General features: G+C 38.9%; 1 protein-coding gene across 1 annotated transcript in view; it reads left to right on the top strand.

Annotated features, from left to right (window-relative positions):
* Positions 1–23450, top strand: part of znf385c (zinc finger protein 385C) — a 190080-nt gene that overhangs the window by 145075 nt on the left and 21555 nt on the right. Inside the window, exons 5-6 of the mRNA XM_012872031.3 lie at positions 10619–10761; positions 20227–20337. Coding sequence (XP_012727485.2) covers positions 10619–10761; positions 20227–20337 — 254 coding nt within the window. The remainder of the gene's footprint in view (positions 1–10618; positions 10762–20226; positions 20338–23450) is intronic.

Here is a 23450-nt window from a genome sequence, read left to right as displayed (position 1 = left end):
CTAACATGCATTTATCTACTTTAGACCTGCTGATTGCAGTACTTTTTCAGCTTTGGCTGAAAAAAACTGACAGCAAACGTAACAGCAGTCTATTGAGTTGTTTTAAATTGCAAAAAAGAAGCAAAAAGCTAAAACAGATGGTTTATGGATGACTAGCTCTTGATTTCCTCCAGTTTAAGGATTCATTGACTTTGTAACCAGCTTACGGTGATATGACATCTTTTTAATCTAAGTGAAATAACAATTACTGATAAAAACTTCAAGGAACTTCACTTGCAAAAATCCAAAATACTCAATTTTCTGTAAATGTATAAATACCCGTCACGTGTAATATGCAAATGTGTTGTAGCTGCAAGTTTGTTATTTTTATCTTGTTTTAAGTATGCCCAGTCTCTGAACTCTGGTGACTTTTTATCTGGATCTCAGGTTTCTTCCATTTCAATAAAAAAAAAAAAAAAATTCAATTAGTTTGGGATCTAAAATCAACCTCCAGCATCATTTGTCTCGTGTCTATTTGTTTTTTCCTGTGACAGACTCGTATTCTGTCCAGTTTGCACCCTACCACTAATGGAAAATGAATTAATTAATCTGCTTATTGTTCTCTGTCTATGCTGTGATACCTCTCATAGCTTCTTTCACACCACCTGCTGATCATTCAGCGAGCTAATTGGCTGTTAGGAGTCACTTTTCTCTCTTGTGCTGGAGTGCATTCGGACATCCCACAGCAGCTCAATGTCATTTTGAGCCCTGAAATGGCCACAAGCCTCCAATCCACCATGAGGCCAATTTGCAGTTTCCAGCCACAGCACATCTGAAGCAGCCATTTATATGCACAGCACATCATGGTTTATTTCCTACCTCGCTCCAAAAGATGCTCTGTTGGTTTGGTTTATTGTCACACACAAAAAAAGCTCAAGCCCGTCATGCACGGCGTTGTATTTGCAGTCTCTTCCGGTGCTGTCAGATCCAGTCCCGTCATCCTGTGGTCCAAAGCGGGGCAGAAGCCACTGGGATGTTTGCAGGGCAGCTGGGGTGGATGAAACAGGATTGATGCAGACACTTAGCGTTTAGGACTTTATCTATGCATAACAGGACCTAACTTTGCATTCTCACTGACAGGCAAATAAGGACTGTGCTAAACATCATTATAAGTTAGTTTAATATATGCAGCTGGCAAATGACGGGAATCATCTACACTGCGCATGGTAATTATGTTCGCGTTTTTGCATGCACTTAGTGCTCATCACTTCACCGGTCAGCAATTTCCCTTGCAAATTCCCGTTCAACACTTTTAAGTTGCGACGTTGATGCATTCATCATCACAGCTGGATAATCAGATCAGAGGCCTGATGATGGCAGTCTAGCTGACAGTCCAACTGTTTCCCAGCTTGTGGGCGCAGCTGAGAATCAGAGATCTGATGCCTGACACTCACTATTCAACAGCAGTCAGAGGAAATGTATATTAAAAACCAGTTTTCTTTCTGAGAGACAAATGATTACTTACAGGTTGAGGCCCGTTTTATCTGACAGCGGAGAAGGAATGTTGATAGATGAGATGATTTGTATGCCTGTCTGCGCTAGAGTCTATTAATTTGTCAAATGAGCATGTAGGTAGTTACTATGATTGTGTTTAAATTCCAGATCATGGCAATCTAATGAACTACCCAGCTGAGCGTGAGAGATGGACTGCGGGCAACATTATGCAAGAATGATTAAATGGTTCATTCAAATAAATATCTCAATCTGTAACACTCTCAACGATTTTTAAACTAAAAAACATAAGACAAAAACTAAAATTTTTTATCTCTTTTTGGGATTTTTGCTTAACTAGTTTTTTTATATTTTATCAGAAAAGAGCAATTAGGGGTTGTCAAAATCTATGGTTTGCTTTAAATTACTTTTTTTCTATTTTATCGCAACACCGGGTAACATAATTAACATTAAAACATAAATACACAAAATACATGACATAGTATAACAATGGGTTTCTATTGTATTTAAGTAGTATCTTCCTCAGATGTTGAACAGGAGAATAACCTGGTGGCAGTTTTTGATATGCATCAACTGTCCACTTTTAGGTTTTGCTCTTACTGATGCCTTTTAAAAGGGACCGATCATGCAAAATCCACTTTTTTAGCCCTTAAATTCATTTTGCTGTTTACTTGGAGTCTCTGGGAGTACAGAAGGTATGAACGTAGCCTGACCAGGTGTAGATATCTTTATATTCTAGTTGTTATATTTTTCAAGCTCTTCAGTTTTCTCTGTTCTCTGTTATGTTTTTTAAACCATTACATCACAGTATTTGCTGTGGACCTGCTAAGCAAGTCATGGACTTCCAGCTTACCTGTTTCGCCAGTCCGCCATTTTTTATTTTTCGCTGCTATTTTGTAGTAGTATTGCAATTCTACCTTATATAGACCACAACTGAATGACTTTAATGTGAGAAGGAAGAACTTAAAAGTATGATATGCCTTCTTTAACTGATATACAAAAGCTGCTGTGAGTAAAACTTTTTCTTTCCTGACTGTCTGTTAGAAGAAAAAAAACAGGCTCCAAGGATGAGATAATAAACAGGAGATTTAAACTATGGTAGCTCAAATGGGACATTCAAGACTTATTCTTCTGAAATGACATCGATCAACCACTTTTAGACTGAAGCAATAATGCTGCAGTTGTAGGGCTGGACAATATAGGAAAAAAAAGCATATCAATAAAATAGAAAACCCTATTTATCAATACGAATGATTGTCCAAAAATTCTAAACATATATTTTAAGTGCAGCCCCAGCCAATTTTTTCCTGTTGCTAAATTACCTATTTTTAGATAAAGAACACACAAACTAAATTCAACCTCAACCCTCTATTCAATCAGTTTTTTTTTTTTTTTTTTTTTTACCAAAACTGCAAGTTTTTAAAAAAGAAAAAAAGAGAATGTGAGCTCTCTGAACTGTTTTAAGGGGGCGGAGCTTGGTGACAGAGCGTTCATGGGTCTGCGTTTGTGATTGGTCGGGAGGATGTAATGACTGTAGTATTAACCTACATGATAGGCTTGAATGCAAAAGGAAGGAAAACTGTTCTTCTACTGAACTTTTCATTGATCCTTTTTTTTCTACACCAACATACATATTGAATATATCGTCTTGCCTTAAGCAGTTGTATACTTTAATCCTGGACCTTGAAGCAAATCTATTTCTATTGCTTGAATGGTTCAAGGTTTTTTCATGAATCATTGAATTTTAATTTTTTTTCATGAATCATTGAATTTTTTGGCATAAAGTAAGTCCCTTTTGGTGGGTTACACAGTAGCATTTTCCACTATAGACACAATGGGCAGCAGGTTGAGACAAATGTAACATTACCAAGCTGGTATTTAAAATAAGGAAAGCCGTATTAATCTTGTAAGGTTAAAGAAGATATTCTCTTTGGATATATGTTTTGCTTAAATTCACAGAGCCTTTTGTGTCAAGAAGAAACAAACATAGTTACACAACGTCTTCTGTGCACCCCTTTCCTAGTCTGATTCCTATTGCATTTACCAGCATGAATATGCACAGCAGAAAGATGGTGTGGGGCTTTTGGAAGTGAGAAAATCAAGTTTATCAGAACACAAGAGGAAAAAAAAAAGAGTAACAATTACAGTTAACAACAAATTCTGAGTTTTGTGATATCAAATGGCCTGCTATGTTTGCTGGTTTATGCTAGAATCCTTAATTTTCTCAGATGCACATGTAAAAAAAAAAAAGATAATTGAAAATCTATCTTTGAACTCCACACAAACACACTCACACCGGAGTAGATGCAATGTGACAGCTGTTGTTGTGTAACTAAGCCCAGTGACTCATGAAAGGGAGGAATGCGGCGCTGTGATGGGCTGAGGAGGAGGTAGAGGAGGCCTGCCTGGGGATGGTCTTGCAGAGACAGTCATCTAGGTTTCCAAAGTCATGTGGGAGAGAGCGCGATGGAGGGAGAGAAAGATGCTGGACATTTGGTTTTGGGCCATGCCTCAACTACAATCGCTTGTCTGAACGGTGAACCACAAGTGAAGCGTATGTAAATCTGAGCTTTGGTGTAATCATGAATGTGGTCAGAAGACACATATGGTAACCTAACCACACACAAATGTGTACGCATAAGAGTTAGTTAGTAAAAAAAAAAAGATGCAGAGTTATAGTAAGAGCATACTGACATAAACATGCGTTCCTCATCAAGAAAACACACTTCAGTTTGCTTTAAACTGTGCTCCCTTTAGAATCATTCACAGTATATGCCAGGCATGAAACTATACCTTGTTTAATTTTGTCTGTGTTTGCATGTGTGTGTGTGTGTGTTTTGTGGATTTGTTCCTATTGACTTTCCTCTTGGCCCCGGAGCTGTTTGTTTTTCAGCAATGCGTAGGCAGTTTTGTTGGGATGCGTGTACGTGATACTCGCCCAGCACATGCAAACTGAGCAAACACACACACACACACACACACACGTTTCCACATTTGCTGTCGTACATGCCTGAATTCAGGCTGTGGCTTCGTGGCAGTGTTATCATCCAAGGAGGCAAACAGCCAGCCCCTGATTTAATAAGCTGCCTGGGGAGTAACAGAGAGGTGGGAAAGCACTATCAGCTGATAACTGTCCTCCCTGCAAGCCCATCTTTTTTCCTCTTATACCCTTGCCAAGAGAAGGCTTGGCTTTCCCTTGTTTTTTTGTTTTTTTTTGTGTGTGTGAATGTGCATGCCGTGTGTGGGAGCGATCCCCTGCCGTCTTCTGCCCACGTGTCTGTGGGCTGTATCCGAGCCGGGCGGCCTCGTTCGGGGTGTCAGACAGACAGCATAGGGGAGCCCACACATGGCAAAGGAAGGCCCGATCTCCACGCTAAGTGGCATATGCACAGTCCCACATCCACTAATCGCACACACGCGAAACACGCATCTTGCGTCATAGATGGCAATTCTGCCAAGCAGGAGGAACCCATGGCCCATCGTGCCGACAGAATCCCCGTCCCCGTTGTCCTCTCCCTTCTGCACTTCGCTTGGCCCACATAACACAACAATCCCTGCTCACAAACTTGATGCAATTCTAAAAGAGGCATCTCTAAAATGTGACAACCAGGAACAAAAATATGCCACAAAAATTAGCAGAGCAGCTGGTGTGCTTTATTTTGACATCTTCAGTTATTTTGTTGTTGTTGTTTTTTTGTTGCAATGGATTTAAAAGAATATGTGAGCAGCCTCTGTGAACTCTTTATTTGTCATCCAGGTGACCATTTCTAAATTCTTTGAATTTTAATAAATGTGAACGAGATTGTGTCATTCAATACCATGACATTTTAATGTTTTGTTTGTGTTCAAATTATTTTATATTTATTTTAGTGAGAGGTTAAACTGATCTCCAAAAAGCATTTCATTCAAGATAGAAACTTAGAAAAGAAAAAAGATAAATTTTTGCATGTTGTTCTTACAAGGTATAAGGCCCAGACATGTCAGGAGAGCCGCGCTTAAGAAATAATTAAAAGAAATAATTTTATTTATTATGTTGGATATTTGTTATGTCAGTGAACTGTAAAGAGAATTTTTGCTGTTGAAGTTTTCACTTTTTATAAAGCTTTGAACTGATTAAACTGATTTTAGCTACTTCTGATTTTACTAAATAGTTATAATCAGTGGCGGTTCTACATTGCATTAATGTGTGTATGTTTTTAATGATAGAAATAAAGTATATTTTTAGTTCGTAAAAGTTTACTAAACAAGAAGCTTATCATAAAATTTAAACGGTGAGGAACAAAAACTACAGCTATGTCCTGAAACACAAGCTGGACCTGAAATTAATCAACTTTTTCAGCCTATTAGCTGTATGATGCTAAAAAGCCTTGGTTTGGACTGCAATCCTCGGGTCTCCAAAGGTTGAATATAATTGATTGCAAACACCTATTACCAACCCAGCCCTGCACCTGTAACTTGCCCTGCTTTGAGTGGGTTCCTGCTCCTTCTCCTCCTATTTCTCCAGGCCCTCCTCATCTGTCTCCTCCTCCTCCTCCTCACACCTACGACTGGCATTATTCTCTGTCTCTGCATCAATTCCATGACACAAACACATATGGCAATTCTAGGATGGGATGATAGGGGCATGTAGGGAGTGTTTGCTAACCTGCAGCAGCCATACTGCTTGGTGCAGACTCGTCACCTTTCTGGCTGACTGTAATCACACAGTTAAAAAACAGCTGTAAATAACTTAACTTTTGCCACCTGCAGCCTTAAATAAAAAAATAGTAACTACTGTGCCACCTGTGGCCGCTTTTGTGCATCACCACTGCTGCTTATTCTCAGTGGGTAGAGACAAAAAACAGTTTGACCAGCCTGAAACAGACCGGCCCCGCCGGGAGTCCTCCCGAACCCCCCTATGGCCGCCCCGCCCCTTGGTGTGACTGACTTTAACCACTAATTCAATTAGATGATAGCACTGTAAATTGGATCCCCGCAGTCCTCTTGTCCGTTCACCAAGACCCAGAGGTGAACAGCCCCTCGCCATGGCTTTTCCTCGTCTCCGGCCTGTCAGCCTCTGTGTGCGGCATGCATGGCTGCTGCATCTTCTCACAACAAGCAGGGCACCTGCTAGGGGCGTCAATTCGCTATTTCCCCACACAGTGATATATAATGGTGGAAAACTGCTTTTGTGGCGCGGATGATTTTTAATCAATATTTTTAATTGCTCCTGCCGGCCCCCATGTTGCATGGAATAAAATGCCGCCCCGGGATTGGCTGCTCGCGCCAAAAACCGGTCGTGCCAGAAACCGCTACTGGCTATAATTTAAGAAGATCTTAACACAGCGTTCAAGCAATGTATTCGAGCCTTCCTGCTTTGACTGGGCATGAAGCATTCATATTAGGAGAGGATATTCCATACTGTAAGTGGCTGAGCATTTTTAGAAATAATTGTCTTTAGCATCTCAGTCATTAGCACAGTTAGCATTAGTAAACCAGATGTAATGAGCGAGTGTGGATTGAACTTTGAGATTTCTTCCAAATTGCCAACATTTCCAAATCCAGCATGTTACATGAGACAGATGTCTCAACTCGTGATAGAAAACAGTGATTCTTTTTAAATTGTTTCTTCCATCCCTGCGCATCCTCTCACTTTATTTTTACACAGCTCACCGACACTGAAAACAGCTTAGATTGAGTCTTCACTTGGTAACAGCGTCGAGATCGAAGAGCTTTGCGGTCATTGTGATCTGGTAGCGCTTTGTATGGTGTGAGCACTGATTGAAAAATATCAGATTTTTGAGTTTCTGACCATCTGATGAGCAGTCAGACGATCTGATCAGGGCCAGTCGAGCTAAAAAAAAAATGCTGATTTCACTGTGTAAAGCATGACATTATGTGGTTGTTTCTCTTTATCTCTGTTTGATTCTCAGGTAACTTAAGAAGATTGCTTGTAGATGACACATTTCAGACCTAATGTAGTTTTAGTTTTTAGCATTGTTTGGTATTAGATATGTTATGTGCATTTTAAATCTTGACTTGATTCTAACATAAAATCTGTTTAAATCAGTATAATGGGTTTATAATCACTTTAAGGAATTCATTTTCTTTTAGAAGAAAATGGATGTAAAAATTTGGTGGGGACATCAGGATAGCTTTCAGGAAAAAACTGTTAAGATGGAGATCTGCTGGCAGGTTGTGCACCAATGCTCCTGAAACTGTTTCCTCACGCCGACTGTGCCACGTATTCTGTTATGAGCCAATAAAGTTCAGGCTTAGTGTACCAGTAAAGTTTGGTTCGGATGGGAGTAAAGGGGCAAAATAATTGCAAATGTTACCTGGACATTAGACAATTATATTGAGTAGCACAGACAGCATTTCTCTCTCTCAAAAAAATGTGTTGGGTAAAATACTCGGGCAAAATTTAACCTGCACAAACAAGAAGAGCCTATTTAAGAAGATAATAATCCTAACCAATAAATCATATAAACTCTGAACAGTGATTAAAAAAAAAATATATATATATATATATATATATGTGTGTGTGTGTGTGTATATATATATATATATATATATATATATATATATATATATATATATATATATATATATATATATATATATATATATATATATAACTTTTTGGAAATTCAGAAGATCAGTGTGAGTCAGACCACCAACAGTGTTTTGCAAGAAGCATGAGCAAAACAAAGACACTGAACCCCCTTTAAGATGCAGTTTGCAAGCTTAATCATTACAGTCAATTGATAAATATCCAAACAAATGAAAATGCAACCGAATGAATCTTTGAACAACACTATAAGACAATAATGCAGGTTTTTGCCGAGCTGAAAATGTTTTGCCCTTTTTTAAAAAAGAATACCAGCTCCTTTTACTATTTGATTCCTAGCACAAAGGGGCTTGAATAATTCTCAAATCAAAACTATTCTCTTTGAAGGTACGTCTATTGTACTAAAGAAGCTGGTGATTTTTTTTTTAGAAGTTTGAGGTTTTGCTTTGTTTGTTTTTTTTTCTTGCCATGAAGGCAACAGCACAGCCAAGGCTCCTCTGTTCCACAAGAGCTGAATAACAGGCGTGCTTCGGGGTGGCCACGGTGACCCGTAGCTGACACCAATGATTGATCCCGGTGCAGGAATAAGTGCCTGCGCGCAGCTGGCGGCACCAGTCCACTGAAACGCAGCCAGGCGGAAAATTAGAAATCTCTTCATCCCTGGTCCATTTGAAATCCGATATCGCTCGTCTTCCTCTCACGCAGCCACCTTTCTTCTGCCAATAAATCAGCAGTTAAATGATGTGTTTATGTGCATGTGTGTGCATGCACGGGACGGGCCAGTTTCTGTTATTGTTTTCTTGTCCTTGAACGCTAAGAATGTTGCACAGGTCCAGTCAAAGTTGCCATCCCTCCAAACACACCACAGTCTACATTTAAAAAAAATCTATATACATTTTTACACGCCGGTTTACACTTGCGTGAGCGGCGCACTGCACCTAGAGTGCCAGTTGAATTTTTAAATATGCATTTGGTGTCCTTACAATGCTGCAGTGGCTAAGGAAAGACAATTTGCCCTCCTACAGATTTCTTGTCTTTGCTTTTTTGTTACACTATAATGTTTCAAATCACAAAACATGTTTAAATATCTGATAAAGCTTGCCTGATTAAATTAAAAAAAGGATTCTCAATTATGATTTCAATAGATGGTTTTTGAAGTCTAGAGTTTGACAATCCGCCTCTAAATTTTCTAGTTGTTGTTTTTTTTTGTTTGTGTGGGTTTTTTTGGTCTTGTTAATGTAATTGTAAAACTCAGATGTGTATATTCTGCTCGAAAGCAGAATCCATGGGTCCATTTTGCAGCAAGTTGTGCAGGTCTTTAAGAATGAAATCACCAAAGCACCCTCAGACCATCACAATCCCTCCGTTATATTTGATTGTCACCCCTTCTAAAAAGTTACACTTTTATCTCGTAACTCCATTGAATATTTTTCCCAACACATTTTGCAGATCTTTAAGATGTTTTATGTACAGATGCTCTACTTCCTGTTCAACTCATGTAGAACAACCTTCCTCAGGAGCTGCTGATCATCATCTACACTGCCATCATTTTACGTCTATTTTGTTCACGTCCATCACTGTGTGGTTTGACACATCGACAAAACAGGACAGGTCCAAACTACAATAGACAATTAGGTGTGCAGAGATGATGGCCACGACTGACCTTCCCTCCATCCAGGACTTGTACAGTGCTAGGTCTAGGCTCAGGAAAGGGGGAACAAGCATCTCTGCAGACCTCATGCATCGTGCACACAAACTGTTTAGGCTTTTACCTTCAGGTTGGAGCTACAGGGCGCTATTTGCAAAAAGCCGCCACCACAAAGACAGTTTCTTCCAGTTCTGCCCGAATGCTTTTCATTGTGAGATCATAAACACCGACCTCAAACTGAGGCAAATAAGACCTGGAGTGTTTTAGATGTTTTTCCGGGTTCTTTGTGACCTCCTGGATAAGTCCACAGTGCAACCTTGGAGTCATTTCTTTAGGCTTTAGAAATAGCTTTGTAAGCCTTCACTGATTGACTGCTGATGGATTTCAATTACTTTATTCTTTCTTTTTTTTTTTTTTCTTAAACTACTTTGGACTGGGGTGGAACATGTTGCTTTTTGAGTTCTTTCGGGCTATTTCATGTTGTCAGAAAGGTTTTGGAGACGACGATTTCTTGACTTTACAAGACTGGCAGTGACCAAAAAGAAGCAAAGCCAAAAACATGGTAAATCATAGTTAATTTGTGATTTACCCAGGGGAGGGGAATACTTTTTCACATCGGCTCACGTTGGTTTGGATTTTTTTTTTTCTTCCTTTATAAATAAAATCCTCATTTGAAACAATTTATTTGTATTCACTCTGGTTGTCTCTCTGATATATAAAAAAAGAAAATTTCATCATCTAAAACTTGTATTGAATGTATAAAAAAACTAAACCAGAAGAAAACTGTGAGAGGGCAAATATTGTTTTTTATCTTAGCATTGTACATAAATTAGATATAGGTACATAGTATATAGGGAACTCGTTCTTAATGCTACAAAGCTGAATTATTGTTCCTCAGCCTTTACCATTCATCTCTTTGTGTTCTCCAGGTACATCTGCCCAGGGCAACCCGCTCATTGCTTCTCTCCCAGTGCCGGGGAGACCTCTGCAGCCTCAGCTCGACCTTAAACACCTCCTACCCTTCAGACTCAATGGTTCCTCACCTCTTAGCCTCTTCCCTAACTTTAATACGGTAAGTTCCATGTCGTGGGATGAATTTATGGAGTGAATTCATATAGCGCCTTTCTAGTCACACTGACCCCTCAAAGGGCTTTACACTAGAGCCACATTCACCCAATACCACCCACAAAATGAGCGCACATGCATACACAAACGCGCAGGTCGACAGGCAACTTGGTGTAAGTGCCTTGCACAGGGCCACATCAAAATGTGAAAAGAGGAAGCTGGAATCAAACCAACGACCTTTAAATTGCAAGACAGCAACACTTCCCACTGAGTCACAGGCAGCTGGGGTGCTAAACTGCAACTGTGGATTTAGGACAAAAGGCAGACGTTCTTTTTAACTTGATTTCAGCAAGGTTAAAAGTTCTTAAGCTGAACCTGCTACGTGTTTATGAATTATATAGCAGACATTTCATCAGAGCTGACTGACTCACATTCTCATAATGATTTTTTTTTTTTGTATAAAATCAAAAATATTTTTTTGTACAATGTGTATTCTTTTTAAGAGTTGAATATGAGACAAAAATAAGGTAATTGGTAATGATTAAAAAAAACATTACATAACTTTTTCTTCATCTTGACTGAAGCTGAAAATAGGCATCCATAATCTCAGCAGATCTAGATTATTAACATTTGTATGACTTTATGGCATAAAGAATACGGATCCAACTACCTGGTTACTCTCTACGACACATATATAGCAAAAAGCGTAGTAGAAAATTTTTGAAATTAGTCTATTTTTCTTTGATTTAAGCAGCTAAATAAAACTATTTGCCAGTAGAATACAGTATTTAACCCCTAAAATGAGATAATTAGATATCCTGCACTTGAAATAAGATGATGGTGATGAATCGTTCTTATTTTAAGTGCAAAAAAATTATCTCATTAGCAAATAGTCTTACTTACATGCTCAAATCAAGGAAAAATACTTACTTTTAGTTCCCTTTTTGTAGTGTATATGTCTCCATCATATAAATTTTTGGCAGGGCCCAGCCTTAGCTTTAGGATATGATGTTTATTCAAGCATCGTTTTCACTTCACTTCTGCGACCATCATGACAGCATCAGCATCCGCAGACGGGACCCTTATTACCTTGTTCCAAACGTCAGCAGCAAACCGCTTGGTTTCCATGCACCCCAGCTTACCTTGCCTCTGTGACTGGAATTAATATCTTGTGTCTTTGATCCTTTCTCTACCAGCTTTATGCCCATTGTCGTTTTGTGGGTGCATGTGTGCGGGCCACTTCAGATTTCTTTTGATCCTACTTTAACACCCTGGTTGCGTATTGGGTTCACTGCTTTCGTTGCACTTGAGAAAATGAAAAAAAAAAAAAAGAAACTTTAGCTCTGTGGTCTATAAATGGAGGATAAGCTACAGCTTTTACACTCCAGTATGTCTTTTGAAGACGGAGAAATAAAACAGGGAGGATCCAGACGCATGCCTCGTTCTCTACAGCGGAGGACATGTGGGAGGGGGTGGGTGAGACAGACGTTTGCTGTATGACGTGCATGTAGGGGGTCACCAACCTGCTCTGAGGAAAGTTCGGTGTATTCATTTGCTCTGCCGCCCACTTTAGAAACCCATCTATGCGAGTGGAAAAGGCAGCATGGTAAATGCTCGTTCCTCTAACACCCTCATGTATTTATATTAGCGGCGCAAGCTGTGGGCTCAAGTCTCCTGTCAGTGTTTTGTCTGTGTTTCGCTTTGGGGAAAATTGCTGGTTCTATTTCCAGTCCACTGCACGTGCCCATTGGTTCTTTTTAAAAAATAATTTGTGACAGTCACACTTTACTGCTTTTGCATTTACTTTCGCTCGTGCTGTTAGACAAAAAGCAGTAATTGTTGTGGCAACAGCAACTTTAGGAACAAAAAATACCATTTGGAAGTGTCATGGTTTTTCGGTGTTTGGTCCACATGCAGAACACAGTCTGGTGACAACAAGCAGTTAAGATGTTTGTTTAGGCTGATAAACAGGCTGATAAAGATGAACATTGGCATCCATCAAGGAAATACACTGCCTATTCACACACCTTAAATTCTTTTTCACAATTTCTTCCCTCACAATCACAAACTTATTGGGGTTTTAGGTGGTTGACAAACACAAAGTGGTGCTTGATTGTAAAGTGGAAGGAAAATGATTCGTTTTTGTTTTTTTTCATGGAAAAAAATCTGAAAAGTGTGGTGTGCATCTGTGTTCATCTAGCCTCGTGAGACCATCCTGATCTCGCGAGCTTTCAAGGTTTCACTCACAGATCAGTCTGGCTACTTTCCGTTAAAGTAAATTTGGAGCAGTTCACCAAACGAACGTCCAATCAGCGTTGGCTTTGAGGCGGGTTGAGGTGTGACGCAACAAGAAGACGCGACAGTTCAGTCTAAAGAACATGGCGGCTTCAGCCGATGAAACTAGCGTTAGCGTGGCTATCGAGCAAGTTTTATCGGAATTACAGAGTATTTCTTTGCTAAAAGAAGAGCAAAACACTGTTTTGGAGGCTTTTCTCAGAGGAAAAGATGTTTTTGCTCTTCTCCCGACTCGTTTCGGCAAGAGCTTATGGTTTTGTTTTCATCGTCGCTGTTAGTACATCATATGCTTCGTTGATCTGATTGGTTTATTTGGCCCGTCTATCACCAACATAGGCCAATCAGCTAACCAGTATTTTCGCCCCTTCCCAAAATTACTTCAACGGAAGGATTCCAGATGGATATGCGGAGCAAATCTATCTGGCGGAGTCAGGTTAGTGTTCATCCCCTTTTTACTGTAATACGCCCAAATAAAATCCAGAGTACCCAAATGCTTTCAGACATGACTGGATCCCTAACAGAGCCTCCCTGTGTGTATTCTAATCTCAGAGTAAATCCAGCTGTTTTGTGACCCTAGAGGTTTGTTAGAGAACCTCGGTTGAACAAACAGCATCATGGAGAGTAAGGAAACACGGCAGGCAGTTCGGGGGAAAGGTTGTGAAGACGTTTAAAGCAGGGTTAAGCTATAAAACAATATCCCAAGCTTTGATCATCATCAGAAGCATCTGAAAATGCAAAGAACGTGACACAAAAGCAAACCTGCTGAGACACGGCTGTCCACCTAAACTGACAGGCAGAGAAAGGATATCATTACTAAGAAAAGTGGCCATGGAAACTCTGGGGGAGCTCACGTTGGGGAATCCAGTGACGCGACAATGATCAGCCTGGCACACCTTTATGGCAGAGTGGCAAGAAGAAAACCGTTTGCTGGAAGAACTTGTGAAAAGAAACCCATATGACGCTTGTGCCATGCAGGAGACAAAGTGAACACGTACATGAAGGCTTTCTGGTCAGACGGGGCCAAACTTGAGTTTTTCTTTGCCCTACATGCAAAGTGTGTTCAGGGTAATGTGATTGTTTTTCACCACACATCACCCTGGACACACTTCTCCACTTGTTAAACATGGTGCTGGTGGTATCATGCTGCAGGGCTGCTGTGGTTCAGCAAGAACAGAGAAATCAGGTCAGAGCTAATGGAAAGATTTTATTTGGAGGAAAAACAAAAAAAAGCATAAACACGCATCGCTGTCCTTGCACCACACTGTTATCGGCTACTTTGTGTTAGTCTCTTTTGCGAAATACGAATGAAATGCATTAAATGTTTGTGTTTGAGATCAGAACCAACTTCATGTTTTCCTGTTCGACTTCCAAAATCACGCGCGTATCAGTAATTGTGGCCGAAAAAAATATAGCATAGAAGACAAATTGAAGCTGGTGTGCGGGGAAGAAGGCCGCAGAGCGTGTGCATACGTTTTGACGGTGTGACGAAATAACATCATATCGCTGTTGTTTCAAGGCCAGAGCAGGATGATTAGCCCCTTACGCGCAGTCTGGCAGTGCAGCTGCGGCATTAATCACAACATCCATTCAGCTAGGAGCCCCGGGTTCTCTTGGTCCTGATAAGGCATTTGTTGCACCGTGCATTTCCAGAGGGGAAGATGAATGCACCTGTCTGCAAACCCAAATAGTCTCCGGTTACCCCGGTGTCCCTTCTTATGCAGTCTCTTCACATCTCTGTCTGCTGCTTTCTCTCGACCTTTTCCTGAAACCGCAGCACGGACTGAGCCGCCTGGCGCAGGACAAGTCCTGTCTGCGCTTGAATAGCTGGAGAGAGCGAAGGACAAAAGAGGCATTTATAGCAGCCGGTTCAGGATGGCTGCAGACAGACAATGGACACATTCTTCAGTTCCTAAAACAAATGGAACTGAGTGCAGCCCGCCTTGGCGAGCTGGACTGAGGGCAGCAGGACTTGGAGCGCTACGTTTCAGTTGTTGTGCTGGAGCTGGCAAGGGGAAAAAAAAGTCAGTTTACTCCCAGAGGTAGCTTTGAGTCATATAACAGAGACCAAAATAAAGCAACTAAATAGTCGACCCTGGGGGAGACACACACCACCAGCATGGAGGTATCTTTGTCAGGTTTGTTGATGGTGCCTCTCACACCTGGCCCTCAGGAATCTCTGGTAAACTGAACTCATTCGTCACTAAGATACAAGCTCCTCTGAACAGAACACAGCTTTTGGATCTGAGACCGCATCCCAGTCAACACCATCAATATACCAGAACTCCTTAATCTCCGGGCAGCTGAGGCTGACAGCAGTGTCTCAGGGTTGGGTCCAGAGGGTGTGTCGGCCCAACTAAAAGGGAGAGCAGCCTTCTCCTCGGCTATCCCGCAGATGCAAGCCAAGGATCGGACAGGGTCAGACCCCATGCCAGCTGAGAATAAGACTCAGCATGATTGGGATATTTTATACCCCTCTGAAGAGAGCTGGGATGGAATCAGCTGTCATTGTGGACTGTAGATTCTAGATATAGACATAGAATATACAGATAATATGCCACCAGGGACTTTGGTCTGTCTTTTCACAGGCAGTTAAATCTATATTAGTCAGTTTAAATCCTTTCCTAACAATACTTCACAGCTGCTGTAATTGATAATGGACCAGGAAGAACATTTTTTGGATAATTCTTTTGTAAAAAAAAAAAAAAAAAAAAACTATTTCTTTATGTTCACAAACTTGCATTAAAAATTGTACACTGGCATCGTGAGTCATAAAGAAATCTAACTAGTCATAAAAAAAATTAGATCATAAGCAGTTAATAAAGTTACTTAATTGGAAAATACATATTTGCCCATAGGATAGGGTTTAGAGCTGTGACCAAAAGAAGAGATTTATTTATATTTTATCTTGGTTATGATTTTTTTTTTTTTTAAGAATAACAAAGAAAGAGTACACACTTAAAAGGAAGACATTTTTTGGATAATTCTTTTGTAAAAAAAAAAAAAAAAAAAAACTTTTTCTTTATGTTCACAAACTTGCATTAAAAATTGTACACTGGCATCGTGAGTCATAAAGAAATCTAACTAGTCATAAAAAAAATTAGATCATAAGTAGTTAATAAAGTTACTTAATTGGAAAATACATCTTTGGCAATGAGATAGGGTTTAGAGCTGTGACCAAAAGAAGAAGAGATTTATTTATATTTTATCCTGGTTATGATTTTTTTTAAAAGAATAACAAAGAAAGAGTACAAACTTAAAAGTTTACTGAATATAGCTGAGGCAACTTCAAAATGGCTTCTTCTCTAAGCCTTACTCAAAACTGGACCAAACTAGACTCTAAAAACAAACGTTCAACACATTGATAAAGATTAGCAAGGTCATGGTGACCGCTTTGGGCCTGTTTTTGTGCTTGGATGGAAGAGCTAGTCTTAGATGTAGTCTTGTACTCATCAAAAAAACCTTATTTTAGTCACATGAATATTGGATAAACACTCAGTATTGGATGTCATGAGAGAAAAAGGGGTAACCTTCATAATCCCTTGTTTTGTCTCGTATAAATAAAACCATGCAGCTAGAGACAACCTTTTTAGAACCAGAATGATACAACAATAGCCTGAAAGGTCAGAAACACTGGTTGTTCTGAGAAAGGATTTATTATTTTGAGAAAGATGTCTTACTTTGGCTAAATTGAGTTTTTATTCCGGTTAAATCACAAGACCCAGCAAACCAGCTAAAGTTGACAATTTTATAATAAGAATAATAACATTAATATTAATAATAATACCCCAACATGTATCGATTTAAATTTGTTGCATTGTCTTTAAGTTATCAGATGGGGGGGGGGGGGGGTGTCCTAATCAGCAACTTTTGGTAACTGCTTTTGGTGATTTTAGATCACTTAAAATTACGTTTGCTAAAAGCTGAATGTGGAACTTTTTAAACCTCACGTCTCGCTTGCATATTGCTTTATTTCATGACACATTTTTTTATATGTCGCAAACAAAGCAACCCTTAACTTGTTCTCAAAGACGAGCTAAAAACACAAGTTGATAACCACTGTGGGAGGGAGAAAAGTGACAAAACATCAAAAAAAAAAAAAATACATACCTTAATGAGAATCTGTAGTCAAAATGCAGTCATGAACAACAATGCCCTTTGCTGTATGGCTAAAAAAATGTATTCAGGAAAAAAAAAACTTTCATACAGAGTCACTGCAGAGGTACTGAGGTATTCTGCTCACATCAAATGGAGGCAGCATGCTGATTAACAAAGTAAAGTTGTTATTTGTTCCAGATTTATGCCTTAAACCTGCTCAGCTGTCACTGAGGGAACATCTTGGCACAATCCTTCTTCTTTGTTGTGTTTTTTCTTATTTATTTTGTTTATGATGATGGGAAGGGATGTAAGTGTCTTTTTCTCTTCACGCACTTTGGGTGCATGCAGGATCACCCCAAGGGAGATATATATCTTTTGATCCTAACATTACATTATAGCTGATGGGCCATACATTCTAGGAGTTATCTTGTGTTGAGTTTTTGCAACCTGAGAGCTTGTAAAAACGGAACCCTGTCAGCTAAACTAGATTCACATATTAGTTAAAAGAATGGGTAATTAAGTCGTTTTTAGACTGAGCCAAAACTGATCAGCACAAGCCTACAAAATCTGAGCTTCAGCTCACTGAAGCAGAAAATCTGGATAGATCGCTGGAGGTGAAGACTGTGGCCCATCACTGGCCAGCATAGACACTTCATACGGAGGAAGTTTAAACTTCCTGAATCTGTAGGAAATTAATGAGAACACTAAAAGGTTTCTCAGCAGCAGTAAAACAGTGATGGATTGTGATGTTTGCTCGCGTAAACCTGAAATGAAACATTGCCAATGATCATTTCTATCATTCATGATTTAAAAGAAATTGCTAGCAAGTGTCGCTCAGCTGCATTTTGGTCATCTTTACCAAAACCCTTAGATGTGACACCGTAAACATTCATATGCAGCAACTAAGCACACAACTCCCACTCGTCAGTGGGCAACGACGCAGCCTCAGATGTCTGCACAATGGGAAGGCACAAGCAGCAGAGGGGGGAAAGTGTTTTCAAAAGCAGCATTTCATATGCAACTCCCAGCTGAGTGTTGCAAAACGGCCTTTTGGAAAGTGATCATTCATTAATCCAATGTGATGGAAATAAGAAGGCGAACCTGTTTTTATTAGAAGCGTGTTTATGTTGGGCTGCAGTAATGCTCAAAACTTCTAAATTACCTTCTACAGGCTTCATTTCTTTTAGAGTTGTTGTAGTCCAGACCTTGTATCTGATCATACTAGTATGTTACAGACCGTGTGCTTAAAAAATGAGGAAAGTGGAAAAGGTTGAGGGCAGGGGAAGAACCACTGAACCACGGCCTGGTTATTATCTACATCAAAGAGACTGCATTTTTTTTTCTAAGAAATGGAGAAAGAATCCAGAACCAGAGAGATGCATCATACTTTAATTTGGACCCTGCTACACCAGGTTTTCAGCTGAGAAAGGGACGTCCAAACTTCACCCTGTGGGCTATTTGTTGCTCTTATTGTGTCATTTAAGAATGGGACAAATTTTTCCCGTCAACACGAGCAGATCTGGCTGCAGCCCTTCATAGAACATGGCTAAATGCACCAAGCAATGTTAACAAGATTGACCCATATACAATCTTGTTGCTATGAAGCAAAAAAAAGTTCTATACAACAAAAACAAACAAAAAATAATAATATTTCAGACCAATTTTTTTTAGGAAATTGCGTGTCTTCCATGTAATAAATCCAAAAATGCATCATCATTTTAATGTTTTAGATCTACAGTTCCTTTTACCTGAATAACTGGAAGCATAGAACTGCCATCCAGGAAAAATAACAATACAGCTGTCATGTTATAATCTTAAAACTCTATTTCTCTTATATACATACTTTTCATGTTTATAGTACAATATCCTGTTATTACAACATATTTATCATGTTATAACAAAGTATTTTCCTGTTACATTATATTTACATCATAAGAACATGGTCATTTATCATGCAAAGCGTAAACATTTTTTGAACAATGCATTTTATTGTTAGTACAACAAACTGTTTATATTCAGAGACAGCATCAATCTCTGCATTCGTTCACATTCAAAAGGCTTCAGTTTCTCATAGCAGTGAAGATGCCACAATAATTTGGGCCAATTTGGTCTTTGCTCAACCCTATATGGGTCCAGATAAATCTTTAAATGTCTCTCTCCTTTTCCCATCCAGTTTATTGATAAAAAATGCTGCCACCTCAATCGGATCTGACTCATTATTCCTCGTGTACAGCCCCATTATGCTTTAAGTTTCTTCTCATTGTACGCACATTTATCACAATACTGTCCAAGCTGATGAATAACAGTCAAATATCTGCGTGGCTCAGTCCCAGCATGAAATACAATTTAATCAGCTCTTGTAGGGGGGGAATTTTCTCAGTCACTGATCTCTCTACTTCCTGTTGTTATAAAATAAACATATATTGTATTCTAACAATAAAAAGTGTCACGTTTTAACATGAAAGATTATTGTTCTGCATTTTTCATGTTTGTGCAATATATTATCACATTACTACGATCTGATGTGATTATCACATTACTTTACTGTACAAATATGAAACGTAATTTGTTATAAGATGTAGCTTTAGTTTTCTTTTGCCTGGGTGGCAGCGCTATATAGTAAATATATGCATGTAAGAGACCACTAGCTGCAAGGACTAGTGGGCTAGCTGGATGCTAATGCACCCTGGAATGTATTACAACGTGAGGTCAGTAGTGTTACCTGCAGATTGCTTTTATAGACTCTTCCATTGTGTTATTAGGCAATAACTTCAATGATTTCTGATCATGAGCCACCCAATAAATGCCCTACAAAAAAGAACTACTCTGAAATGAAATACCTTTATGGCTTATGACATTTTGTAACAGCCATTTTCACCCTTGCGTTTAGTGTTCAGAGCTGCATTACTGAATTTCCATTTAGTTATTTATTACATACACATTCAATGAACGCTGACAATATTTCATTCACAGGGAGTGATGTTGTGTTGTCTGTCGATGTGTTTGAGACTATTTAAATGCAGAGCCTCTTTGCTTGATGGGAAAACGGTGTTTATGTCGATCTTTTATGTCGGTGTCTCAGATGGACCCTGTCCAGAAGGCAGTGATTAATCACACGTTCGGGGTCCCCCAGCCCCTCAAGAAGAAACAGATCATCTCCTGCAACATATGCCACCTGCGCTTCAACTCGACGGTAAGAAAAGCTTCTTTGGCTTCATGACTAAGACGGGGAAAGTGTAGCAATAAGAGGGAGAGAGAAACATTATGCCGCTGGACCGTTTAGTTTTCCTGGATAATGGGTCTGCTTTAGACAAAGTTGGAAATTGGGCTTATGTTTTCTTTTTTTTTTCTTTTTTCGAGAATGTCTGTACTCACTACAAAAAAGGAAGTTTCCATTACTCATGAAGGCAGTCATGGAAAAAACTAAGAACATCATCTGATTTGTTGCTTCAGTATGAAATTTGTCCCTCTCTTCTTTCAACATAACTTCAGCCCACTGAGGTTTTTGTTTTTTTTTCAATTTTTAAAGGTTCCACCACAGCATTTTTAATTGGCTTGAGGTCTGGACTTTGACTAGACCATTTCGACAACCTGATTCTTTTGGAGCCGTTGTGTGTTGAGCTGCTCTGTTTGGCATCCGTTGTCTGGTTGACGACCCAGTCTGGGCCAGGCTTCAGCTGTTGGACAGATGGGCTCATATCTGGCTCCAGAAAAGCAGAGTTTATGGTTGACTCAATGACTGCAAGGTGCTCAGGTTAGTTAGCAGTAATCAAATCATCGCGCATCCGCCACCGAACTTGACAGTCAGTATGAGGGCTTTGTTTTCTCCAATCATGGCACTATGAATTATGGCCAGTTATTACCAACAACACCTTGGCATTACACTAAACAACCATATGCAACCTTATACAGGTGCGCAAATCAGTCAGATGCAAATATTTGCGTCATTTTGCAGCCATTTTCAATCCAAAATTTTATGGACGTAGCAAGGGATCACTTTCCTATGATGGTATATTATGTTCTTTCTGTTGTTACCGTCTTACATTTTACCCATTATGATTTATTTTTGTAAATATAAATCTTTTGTTCAGAAATGTTTATGCATATTGATGTCAGAATTGTGATTTTCTTGGAGCCTTGACAAGGTCAACAGGGAGCCATACAAGTGTGGGGATTTTGTTCTTGTTCTTTTGTGCAAAGGTTTGTTGAGTTTTTATTTCAGAGACATCTTTTTGTGTGAGTGACAGTTGTTTTTTCTGAGCGGGATTAGACTGCAGCGAGAGATTTCATTTATCAGCAGAGTGCAAAGACAATCAGCAGCCGCAGCAGGAGGCCACTTTCTCAGCTACCAGCTCCTTCTTTTCTGCGGCACATGTACAGTACATATGCAAACATCTTATTTTATTTGTCTTTATTTTTTTTTTTAATTTCAAACAAATGTGTCAAAAGAAGAGGAAAAAACACAGTGTCATAACAACGGAATCGTCTAATCAAGTAATTTTAGCCTCATGTTCACAAAAGGAGAGGGAAGAAGTTTAAACTTTACTCATCTGCTGTAGAAAACAACACAAGTTGATATTCCATGATGTTTTATAAACTTTCAAATAATAAATAGCTAAAAGTTTAGAAAGATGTCTTCAGTCAAAGTGCAGCTAAAACGTATATGCAAGCACATTTGATTTTATTTGGACTTCTGGCTTCAAAAAGGTCTGAAGAGACAGGGAGCCGAGAAGTGGGAGGAGATGCAGACGTTTTCTCTTTCTTGATCCTGCAAACCAACTTGAAGAGGAATGTCAAGTTGACTGCAACTTTGTTGGTCTCTAAAGGAGTTTGAGCATTTTCAAGCTTCCAAAAACCTCTCCAGAGTTTGATGTAGACGTAGTTTAAACTTGCCCCGACGCACAATGTTCTTTCTGAGAGGAAAATCGCTTGGGTGACACGGCTTCGCTGTGTTACAGATTGATTCAAAGCTGCATTCTGTGACATTTAGAGTTATTTTGTCACAAAAATATGCAAAGCAATGCTTTTATCGGTGTACATACAATTGAAACAAATAAGTAATGCTTATTTTTTGGTTTAGATTAAACAGTTTGAATTTTCTTTCTTCCTTTGTTTGGTGGCACAGCTGCGCCTGTTTTATAAAACGACTGATTTAAAACGATTGGTCAGTGACAGGCTTCGGTAAAATTTGGTGAGGTCATTTATTTATTTAAACTTTCTGATAAGAAAGATGAGAAATAAATGCTGGATAACCAGATGATTCTCCCAGAAATAATAAATGTGTTTGTACTAACCAGCTGACACTATTTTACATTTAAATAATTTCACCATTTTCCCATTCTATCCCTACTTGCTTTTATTCCTATATTTTAATCATGTAAAGCACTTTGCATTGTCTATGTACTGAATTGTGCTATATAAATAAATTTGCCCTGCCTTGCCTTGCCTATGTGCTTGTGCAGCTCCTTATGTAAAAAAAGAAAAGAAAAAAAAAGCTATAAATAAAGAATCACGTAAACTATGAAATCAATTCAAGCTCCACACATACCTAATAAAATAATTCCTATCTAGGAGACATAGCAAATCAAAAACAGAAACCCAGTTTTTGTTGACATCAAGGTATAATATAAACATATCAGAGTGAATAAAAGTAAAGATATTAAACTTCAAGACATGTGTCAGTGTTTTTTTTTTGTGGTGAATTATTAAACAATTTGGTTTTATTTCCATTTTCAGATATTGACCACTGCAGTATTATTTACTGTCATGGTTAGCATTTCCCAGATTTTAAATGTCGCCACTCAGTTTGTTGTTTTAAAACAAGTACTTGTCACTTTTAAAAAAAAGTACTAAAAACATCTTTGATTAAAATATGAAAGTTTAAGATGTTTTAGCTGTCAGAGGCTTACTTAATGCTATGTGGACCAACATCTGCTAGATCTGTAGCATTATTCATCAGAAACAACTTTTTTCTGGTAAGTCTGTTCACGTTTAAATAATGAATCATTTTAGCCGTATTCCATAGTTTGTTGTTGATTTTATTTACCAAGCGAATAAACAAATGGGTTGATCCTACCAGTTAGCTTGTATACTTTTTCACAAGTTATACCATTTCACCCGCAAACTTCTGAGTGTTTTTTTAGTATTTTTTTTGATAGACCAACAATTGATGCATGATTGTTAAGTGGAAGGAAAATTATAATTTTAAAATGTTTCGCCAATGAAAATCTAAACATTTAATTCTTCGAAGATCCACCTTTGCAGGTGTTTTCAGCTTATTCTTTTGTCCATTCTTCTATGCAAAAT

The sequence above is a fragment of the Fundulus heteroclitus genome, chromosome 16 (genome assembly GCF_011125445.2).
Source record: "Fundulus heteroclitus isolate FHET01 chromosome 16, MU-UCD_Fhet_4.1, whole genome shotgun sequence".
In the NCBI taxonomy this organism is placed as follows: Eukaryota; Metazoa; Chordata; class Actinopteri; order Cyprinodontiformes; family Fundulidae; genus Fundulus; species Fundulus heteroclitus.
The sequence above is the reverse complement of the archived record's forward strand: the minus strand, read 5'-3'. Positions and strand labels throughout refer to the sequence as shown.